Source organism: Nicotiana tomentosiformis, chromosome 8, assembly GCF_000390325.3.
Source record: "Nicotiana tomentosiformis chromosome 8, ASM39032v3, whole genome shotgun sequence".
Lineage (NCBI taxonomy): Eukaryota > Viridiplantae > Streptophyta > Magnoliopsida > Solanales > Solanaceae > Nicotiana > Nicotiana tomentosiformis.
In genome coordinates this window covers 46,372,886-46,383,444 of record NC_090819.1, presented here as the reverse complement: position 1 = coordinate 46,383,444, position 10,559 = coordinate 46,372,886, and the positions used below count along the sequence as shown (strand labels likewise).

Here is a 10,559-nt window from a genome sequence, read left to right as displayed (position 1 = left end):
TTGGTACTAGAGCTCTTTTGTGAATTGAAACACAGCTGAGCAGCATCCAGAAGCTTCACCCAGTTCTTTTGCGATCCGGTTACAAAGTGGCGAAGATATTCCTCCAGCATGCCATTGAATCGCTCCGTCTGGCCATCAGATTGCGGATGAAAACTTGAGCTATGACTCAGTTTTGACCCGAGACACTTAAAGAGCTGGGTCCAAAAGTTGCTAGTGAAGCGTGAGTCGCGATCACTAACGATGTCTTTAGGCAGGCCCCAATATTTGACGACATGATAGAAGAAGAGTCGAGTTGTTTCTTCTGCTGATATATATTGTGGGGCTGCTATAAAGGTAGCATACTTGGAAAACCGATCCACCACAACCAGGATAGTTGTGAGATCTCCGACCTTGGGCAATCCGGTGATGAAATCCAGGGAAACGCTTTCCCAAGGTCTTTTTGGGACAGCTAGTGATTCCAAGAGTCCCGCTTGCGTCAAGTGATCCGACTTATCCTTCTGGCATACTAGACAAGTCTTCACATACTGAGCGACATCAAGTACTGTATAAATCATTTCACATATATCACAATTGACAATTAATGCTTTATCTACAAGCTAGAGGTTCAGATTTAGCACAAACTGATATGTATTCATTCCTTTAAAAATACATTTTCCAATCAAGAAACTCAATCATGTGACGAAAAAAGTTCATAATACTTTGATCTCTCATGTGCTTCTAATATGACATGTCTGCTTTAAAATTAGTTTCATATAAGGTAAGATTCTCAAAATGGCCGTCATTTACTACTGTTAACCTAGCACTAAAAGAATAACAGTAAATACTTGCCTACTAATGAAAATGTCAAAGCTTTGCTTCTGAGAGTGTAAACATGATACATAGAGGTGCTTTTAACTACCACACTTTTGTTTAAAGTAGCTTAAACCTTCTAGATATAATTTCAATTATTGCATCGTGATGTTAATTGAAACTTCTCTGTCCTCCTAGTCAAAGAAAACATGGCACATGAAGGATACATAGGAATACCCAAGCAATTTATAATAGCTTGACTATTAAATTTATTATGATGCATCATATATGTAGGCTGAGAAAATTATTCTTTTTAAGGAAGTATTTTTTTTTTAAAAAGATTGAAAGAGTAAGACATGTTTCAATACCTTTTTTTAAAATACGCACAGGTAGCTCAATTAGATTATAATTATAATTTAAAGTGAAAAATATGATTTAACAAATTCATTTGGTTGAAAAAGAAAAGTAGGTAAGTGTCTCATTTACGATGGAAAGCACTTACCAGACTCTATAGATTCAACAGGAAAATTCACTGCATCTTGTGTTTCAGTAACTAAATGTGCCTTCCTGCAGATTCACCAAATCCAGCTTCTTTCCCAAAGAACTTTTAATTTTGTTGACTTCATTTCCTGCAACTTCGATAATTTCATTTTTACCATGGATCTCCAGTCAAATTTTGTGTTATATTGAAAATCAACTGGTGCAAACTGGTCAAAAGATACAAGGAGAGAGCAGCCAGAAATGTCACTTTCAGAGTTCTACATTCGAATCAGCATTCTTGACTATCCACAGGTGCTTCAAGATCTTCTGAAGGGAAAGTCTCTTTGAGAAGTTGTCCGCAAGAACTGGACAAGCAAATGTAATATTGTTGTGCATTCTTCTTCACCAAATTGACGCATACATACCTTCTAATAAACTTACTTTCTTTTTTTCACCTCTAACAAGCTTACCTGACTAATGAGATTCTTAGCTTCAGAGACATCATGTGTTATCTATAAACAACAAACATTAGACGCTGCTTCCCCTAGTGATTGTGTCGGAAATTCATGAAAATTTAGCAAATGAGACACAATTATATAGAAAAAAAAAAAGATTATAGCTCATGAATTGTGCTCACATGACAGGAGCAAATATAATTAAAAACACAAATGATATCATAAAAATTAGAAGTATCAGCAGTGTACTATTGTCCCTCTCTCGCTCTCTTTCCATTTTCGTTTCTCATTTCTACATTTTGCCAAACCAGTTTCATTTCCAACAACTTGAGGGACCTATGAGTAGTGAATAAAGGAAAATTAAATTGATCAACTTAGTTTATGAGAAATTCATATCCAGTAAAGAACAATTAGAAGCAATAAAGAAATTTTTTTTTGCTACCTGCATTTTTCCCATGTTTACACACTTATAAGGAGGAAAAAGAGGGAAGTGAGAAAGAAAAGCGGTACCTGTGTGTCCTCGTCTGGGCCAACGATATCATATTCAACTCTTAGTGTTTCCATGCAAGAGGTACACATGTTTGCTTTGATATTTCCATGTAAGAGGTACACCTGTTTGCTTTGATCAAGCTGATTACCTCTAAGGCCATTTTCTTGTAACAAGATCGTCTTTCTTTGTCCAGTTCCAGTTGAACGATTTCTTACATAGCAATATATCACTCCGGACATATAACCCATACAACATATCTGAAATAGTAGTAATTAGTGAAATAAAAAATCTTACAAACTATCGAAGTAATTCCATCTCCTACAGGAAGAAACATTTACAATGCTAATATCCTAGAAACCTAGGAATAATACTTACTTTAAATATGGTAGACTTGAGTTCCTACGAAAATTAAAGTTATTTTATAGATTTATAAGAGTGAGCCTCTTCTGTGGAATAACTTAATCATGTATAGAAACATAATCAATTCATCAACCACATGAGAGTTGTATGTAGTCTTTCCCACAGGATAATCAAAATATCTATGGCTCAAGATGTCATTAACCAAAAAGCAGAAAAGGTACAGACTACTCCATTATTGAGTGCAGCTATGGTCATTTTCCACCAAAACTTATTAACAGATTGATCTAACAATCGCAGAAGGAAAACATGTCATAATAGCACTGTAATGGAAATGGATTAACAACTAATGACCCCTTCATTCAATTTCAAAAAATTGAAGTCCAAAGGAAAAGGGAAGAATAGAAAAACTTAAGCATGTCAAATACGAACTTAATCGTTTATAAGTAAATAATAGTAGTTATATTAGAGAAGTAAAAGCAATACAAATGGGTAAAAGGAACTATATTTTTTTGGACAAATTAGTGACTGCTAAAAAATGGCTCTCTAAATTCTCCGTTTTATTTTCAGCTACATACAGATAACTAACTATGATAATAAGGGAAACGATAAAACCTAATATAATAAAATTTATCTAACTTGTTGGAAAATATAGATCAATATTAACGTTTTCAGAATTGCATAACTGACCTTGTGAAATTTTGTTCAGATAGCCTTTCTCTATTCTCATTAAGTTCTTAGTACCATTATCTGCTACGAAATTGATAAAAAATAATCAATGAGTAAATACAAGTGCAGAATCAGTTAACAGAAGAGCATTGACTCAGGAAATACTGTAATAGCCCTTCAGTAAAAAAAAATCTAAGGGAGTCAATCGGGATAGAGGACAAAGGAGAAGAAGGAAAATTCTCACAACAATAGCCCACTGAAGTCCTCTTAGATCTGCAAATCGTCTCGGTCTCTAAGAGGTCATTTGAGGCAATTTGGATGGAAAGAAGCAATTTGACACTAATTTTTTGCAGAATATAAATTACTCAACTTACAATAGACTTCAATCCCAATGTTTGAATTGGAGGGTGATCGATGGATGACCTGCAAGTAGACAAACACCATAGCCATGTCTAGTTCAATTGCATCGGAAGATGAAGAACTTATTGAATGAAAACTCTGTACGTTGTCCTAGAATCCACATATACACTGATAACCTAAAATACAAACACGTATGTAGCTATTAGGTTAAATGACTATAATGCCCTAAATTTAAATTTTAATGACAACTAAGCAGCCATGTCGAAACCCTTTGTCTTCTAATATACTTAGGTGGTTATTGCCCGTGCCAGTACGGGCCCAACATCTAAGAGATTTATGTTAATGCCATTATATTTAATATCAATTAACTAAAGGGAATAAAGTCAAATATATTTGCATTTTGTACAAACTTGAGTATTGTAATCAAATAGACCTTAGATACCAATTTCATCGGACTATCTTTGAAGCTACCTACCACTCAAAGATGAAGAAGTGTGAAAGAGTCGCAAAATCAGATTTAAAGCTCCTTAGACTTGTGAACATTTACCATAAGATCATCGTCCCTCTTTGCATTCACAACAATGAGCAAGTCCCTGTGTGGGATAACTGCATTGCATATATTGAATCAATAAAATATCCCTAGAATCCTAAAGCAAGAGATCACCAGCAAAAATGCAAACATACCAAGATTCAATAAGTTTTACTACTTCTTGGTACTATCCACTAAAGAATCAAGTTTTACAAGATGTCCAGAGGTTTACAAGATACCTATTTACTAACTGTTCACATATTAATGAAATGTGATGCATCGACTTGAAGGCCAACCAAGGTATATAGTTGTCGGCTTCGTTTGTTGTGGTCTTCGACAAATACATTGGGACCTGTTACATGACGTAGCCAAGGTAGGAATTATTGTCGTAAGAATGTATGAACAAAAGACAACAGAAAAATGCCATGTGATAAGAGAAGTACACAAGTAGTAGTGTAGCTAATTTATGCATTTGAACTATACCTGTTAATCGGGCCGGGCTGACCCGTTTACAACCCGGTTCAGACCGGTACTGTAGCGTGGGGGCGGGCTGGGACGGGTTGAGCGGGGAGCAGGTTTCAAACGAACAGTTTTTTGATACCGGTACACCGGAACCCGCTAAGCCCGTTAACAGGTTGTTAACGGGCTACAGCCCGGTTCAGCTCGATTTTTAACTTTTTTTTTTTTTTGACCGTTGCCAACGGTCAAATTCAAATATGACCGTTGGCCAACGGCCCTTTTTTGCAGAAATGGCCATTTCGGCCTACCTCTTAAGAAAATAGCCCCCACACCCCTAGTATTTGATAAATTACAATTTTAACCTTTTAAAAACTATAAATAGCCCCCCTTCTTCTTCATTTTCCCTCACAATTCACTCTCTTACTACTCTAATTCTCTCTTGATATTATTGATTATTGTTCTTAAATTCTCAATTACTTATTATTTCAAGTTTCATCAAATATTTAGTTTAGCCATTACAAAATTATTATTATCAAATATCAAGTGAAGTGTGGTATCAACTATCAAGTATCGATTTATCAATTGAAGATTGGTTTTTGATATCAAATTTAGTGCGGCATCCGGAATCCCGGTACACTCGTTCTATATCTTTCTCTTCTTCGGTGTACATTTATTTTATTATTTACAATTATTAATTTAATTTACATAATGGATATATTTAGAGCAGCCAAAAATGCGTGCACTAGTAGAGGTGGTAGTAAGAAAACTTTCAAAAGATCAAGAGGTGGTGCTTGTTCTTCTAGTAGCTTTACACATATTTCTGAAAGTTCACGTGAAAATTTAAATGTAGATTATGAGGGACTTCAAGAAAATTATGGTATAGATAATGATTTAGATGATAGTTTAGATGATATTCCATTTCCATCACCTGATAATCTTGAAACACCACCAGCTACACCTGGTAATGCTAGTCAAACTCAAAATATTAGGGGTGAAAGTCGTGGTAATACAAGTAGGCCTCCCTCCCTATTAAGAAGAATCGAAGATTAAGAAGTAAGTGTTGGAATTTTTTTGACAGACTAGAAGAACATAAAAATTATGTAAGATGTAGAATTTGTAAGGATATTTATAAACATGAGACCGGTAAGGGAGGGGGAACGGGTCAACTTCGTAGGCACATGGTAGACAACCACCCTCTTCATTGGGGAGTAGATGAGGAAGATGGGCAACAAAAACTTAACCCGGGTACTGGAGGGTTAATGGGCAGCCCATCCGTTTAACGTTGCGGGTTGTTAGCGAGCTGAGTTAGCGGGCTATACTTTTTCGGATTTTTTTTTTCCGTCCGGGTTGGGGCTTAGCGGGTTGTTAGAGGGCTGTTGGCGGACCCGTTAGCGGGCCGTGGATTTTTTTTTTTAAAAGTAATTTTTGTTTTTCTTATTCAATGTTATTGATACTTAAGTGTTTGCAAACTTTTAAGGCTTAGAATTAAACTTTGAAGTTTAAAATTTGAAAGTTGAAATTTGAATTTTATAATTTTAAAATTGAAATTTGAAAGTAAGTTGCTACAAAAAATTATTTAATAAGACCAATAGGCAATATGTAAGGATCAAGCTCCGAAGACTTTCATTTGATATTTTTATTGAGTAATATATAATACTTCAAATTAAGTTGCAAGTTCTTTTTTGATTTTGTTATTTTTGAACTTGCAAATTAAAAGTTTACAACAATTATAAAAAAAAAAATAAAAAAAAAATAGTACATCACATACTTTACATCATTTTTGTAAGTTCATCCATGTCAACATGAGGTTTTTGGTTTCCGGCATTGGTTGAATCAGAACCATAAACCATTATATCTCCAATTTCTTAGTCCTCCGCTTCATCTACCTCGTCACGCCCTTGATTTCGTCGTTCTGATCTTATCCAATCTCTAAAGCATACTAGAATTTCCAAAGCGTTGCTACCCAATGAATGACGGGTATTTCCTAGTTGCTGCCTTGCTTGGCTAAATGCGCTCTCTGATGCGACTGTTGAAATCGGCACATTTAGCACGTCTCGAGCCGTGGCCGAAATAACAGGAAATTGATTTGAGTTGCTCCTCCACCAACCTAGTGGTAGAAATTCCTTTGTGCGGGGCTCTGCTGACTTTTGCAAGTAGAATTGAAGTTCATTAATGTTCCTACTACTGGTTTGTTCATCAATATCCATATAAGAATATAAAACAGTGATTAATTGGCGACAAGTGGCCATTTTGATGAAAGGGTTTAAAATAGCACCAATTAGGTAAATAGGGGGAATTGGGTAAAAATATTTTTTAAACTTATCTAGCATAGATTCAACAACAGAAGTATATCCTTCTTTGTTCTTCAAATTATGTAGTAAAAGAGAAATTTCAGCAATATGAACTAAACCATTTGCAATAGTAGGATAATAAGCTCCAGAAAACTCAAGTGTAGCAACATAAAATTTTTGTAAAAACTTTACAACATCTTCAATGACATCCCAAGTTCTAGATGTTAACAAGCGGCTAGGATCGGTACAATGAGAATTAGCAACTTCAGTTATAGGCATTCTATATTTATAACAACATTTTAAGATAAATAAGTATAATTCCACCTAGTAACTATTTCTTCAGGCATGAGTCTTGGTTTTAGTCCATAGTGTACACATTTTTCTTTAAATGCATTTAATCTAGCACTTCTATTATTTCCTTGAATTACACCAACATCTCTTCTTACTAAAGTGATATCATCTCTAAATAATTCAAGGCCACTCTTCACAATCAAATTATAAATATGACATGCACATCTAACATGAAATATTTCAGGAAGTGGTGTGTGTAGATGCAATTTTAATATTGTAATAGCAGCATTGTTGTTAGAAGTATTATCAAATGACACACACAAAACTTTTTCTGCAAGATTATAAAATATAGCAACTTCATAGATAGTATTACTTATAAATGCACCAGTATGACTTTGATCTTCATCATATTTAAAAGCAATAATACGTTTTTGCATACAAAAATTACCATCTATCCAATGGCATGTAACAGTCAAATAATCATTACCATTTACAGCACGACCAATATTAGAAGTAAGAGAAATTCTACAAGAAAGACTGGCGAACAAATAACGTATATATGTCTGATATTGTCCAAAAAGCCTAAAGAACAAGTACTTCTAGGAATACCTTTAAACAAAGGATTATAAATTCTTTGAATATAAGTAACAAGATATGGTGAAGCAGCAAAACTAAAAGGTAAACAACCTAAAACAATCATTTTAGCTAATCCTTCCCGATCTTTCTTAATATTAAACACCCATAATTTGAACGATTCAACAGAAAAGAAATTATTCAACAACTTTCAAGCATTATCATGCTATTTGTTTAAATTAGGTCAAAAGTAGTTAAGAGGTATAAATAGAATACAAAATTTCAGCAGCATTTAATTTTCTACTCCTCATGTTTCTGCTGCTACCGGAATCAACATGTCATAAGCTTAAATTTGCTACTACCCTTGTTTCAGCACATATCAATGCATAGTATCGACCCACCAATGGAGATGAAATCAATTGCTATCATACAGGGTTCACACTGTATCTTGTGAAAGAAAGACATAAGAGGATGACCTTGAACAATATTTTATTGTGCTTTCAACCTAGACCACATCTTTATGATGATGTTATTATTCCCATGGTATCTGTTGATGGGACTGATATATTGTCTCTTTTCGTTTTCTTGAGTCGAGTGTCTTTCGCAAAGAGCCTCTCTACTGCCTCGGGGTTGGGGTAAGGTCTGCGTACATACTACCTCCCATACCTCACTAGTGGAATTATACTGGGTCGTTGTTGTTGTTGTTGCTGCTTTCAACCTAGAGCACAATGAACTGGTGTGAACTTCATATGCCAACATAATTAATGATATTTAAGTAGAATGTCTTTAGGGGAAGTTAAAATTCTTCTTCAATATTCTCTCAAAATAGATCATGTTAATATAGGTTCTGCAAAAAGCTAGGGGAAAAGAAGTTGGTATAGTAACACATAGGAGAAAAAAGGCAAGTAGAGGCATTTTAATGTGAACTTAACTAAGTGGGAATCTGTTGCAGATTAACTCTTCATTGATTAGAATTATATTGATCAAGAAGCGTAATATATTTCAAAGGAAACGAAGAAGCTCATAATTAAAGTCAGCAAACACAGAGTACATAAAAAAGAAAATGAAGAGGAATGGACGGGTCAGATTCTGAAGAAAAACAAAAACCTAGAAAATCAGGTAGTAGTAACTTTGCAGCTTAGAAGTTAGAAGGAATTATAGTACCAAAGATAATTAAACAATAAATTCATAGATGTATACTTGGATGTTATATTATTACTACTGTAAATTTGAGTAATGTGTTGTTTAATTTTATCCCTCGAGTTTCAGTTGTATATCTGTGCGCTAACATTTACCACACCAAATCAAAGTAGAATTGTAACAGCGTTGGATAGTTGCAAAGCACTATTCTTTTGTACAGAAAAAATGCAAAGCACGGAAAGAAAATTCATAAATGAGTATCTCAGTACAAGTTATCTTGGGGAGCTTTCTTTATTATTTTGCGCTCTAACTAAGATTAATGGTATGAGTAGCTTTGTCCTAACGCCTAGAAATAAATGCTAAATCAGTTGGCGAATTCCATCTGACATTCAGTAATCTAAATGCTTTATCTTCTCATTACCAAATCAACCACAAAGCTACAGTGAAATCCCATCCCCCACCCCACCCCCAAATGAAAAAACGATAAAAAGAAAATAGAATAAATTGAGTCTTTCTAAGATCAGGAAGGACATAGAAGGATAATCTTACCTCGCTCAAATCCATCAACAAAGCATTTGCCGAAAATGTCAGACCAACGGAAGTTAAATCAAGAGTCTAGATTATTCCTTGCAAAATCAAAAACAATTGAAGCAAATCTCAGGAAAAACGCAGCTTCATTAAATTGAAGAAAGAAATAAGAGAAAACTGAAGACATAAAATAAAGACAACGGAACACCCACGAAAACTATAAATAGAAATAGAAATACAAAGAATATAACTGAAATTTCATACCCTAATTGACATACCGCCCTAAACTACTGTAAGCCGTCCAAAAGATGAACAATTACAACGAAAAAACTACCATGTTTTTTGATAGCGCTTGGTACTAGTGGTATAGGACAATCAGCAAAATCACAGAGAGAGATCGAAGGAGAAGAAGCACATGGCGGAAGAGAAGCAAAGAATTGGAGAATGGAATGGATTATGGATGGGGATAACTCGGATTTAGATGGAAAGCGACACGTAAGGACTTAGGAAGAAGCACGCTAATACAACAACTGGACTTAGTTGAAATTCCATAGATGCCCTTCTTTTGATATATAAATGACAAATAAGCAACCATGTAGAAACTCTTTCTCTTCTAATATAGTTAACTAGATGAGTGTTGCTCGTGCTATGCACGGGCCCAACAATTTAAATTTTAATTGCGTATTTACATCTACGACTCCAAATAGCATTAAATGTTTAAGGATAAACCATAATTTTACAAACACATAAGAACAATTTCGTCTCTGGTCAGTAATGACAGAAACATAGAACTATATATTACCTCCCTAGGGGTTGACCGGCGTATGTAAAACTAAGCAAATATTTCATTTTATTGTGTTTTTCTATTAAACATTTATAAAATTAAGCCCAATAATATGTCTAATTCCTCATCTCCTACTGTCATTCTATATCGTGCTTTTCTATTAAACATTTACAAAATTAAGCCCAAGAATATGTCTAATTCCTCATCTCATACCGTCATTCTATACCACATGATCAACTAGATGTATCATATTTATGAGTGCTTACATCTCTAGAGAAGATCGAACAATGTCATTAAAGGCGAAGACACTATTACTACAATCCAAGGACGCATCATAAATCTAATTATTTTCTTAAAAAAGTAT

General features: G+C 34.5%; 1 protein-coding gene across 46 annotated transcripts in view; it reads right to left on the bottom strand.

The window, feature by feature from the left end:
- LOC104119669 (uncharacterized) overlaps positions 1 to 9,969 on the bottom strand; it is a 19,325-nt gene extending 9,356 nt beyond the window's left edge. For 2 of the 46 annotated variants that reach the window (XM_070182288.1, XM_070182289.1), the window contains exons 1-7: positions 9,676 to 9,959; positions 9,433 to 9,498; positions 4,369 to 4,481; positions 3,615 to 3,663; positions 2,235 to 2,471; positions 1,740 to 1,781; positions 1,292 to 1,634 (exon numbers count right to left, since the gene is read on the bottom strand). In XM_070182288.1, the coding sequence (XP_070038389.1) occupies positions 1,587 to 1,634; positions 1,740 to 1,781; positions 2,235 to 2,471; positions 3,615 to 3,663; positions 4,369 to 4,481; positions 9,433 to 9,498; positions 9,676 to 9,687 (567 nt within the window). In that variant the 5' untranslated portion in view covers positions 9,688 to 9,959 and the 3' untranslated portion in view covers positions 1,292 to 1,586. Of the gene's footprint in view, positions 1 to 6; positions 542 to 1,291; positions 2,472 to 3,261; positions 3,777 to 4,075; positions 4,207 to 4,368; positions 4,482 to 4,612; positions 6,733 to 7,869; positions 8,462 to 9,432; positions 9,510 to 9,675 lie in introns of those variants that run through there. The other 44 variants (XR_011410306.1, XR_011410305.1, XR_011410307.1 and 41 more) reach the window with 44 other exon arrangements.
- Positions 9,970 to 10,559: the final 590 nt, after the last annotated feature.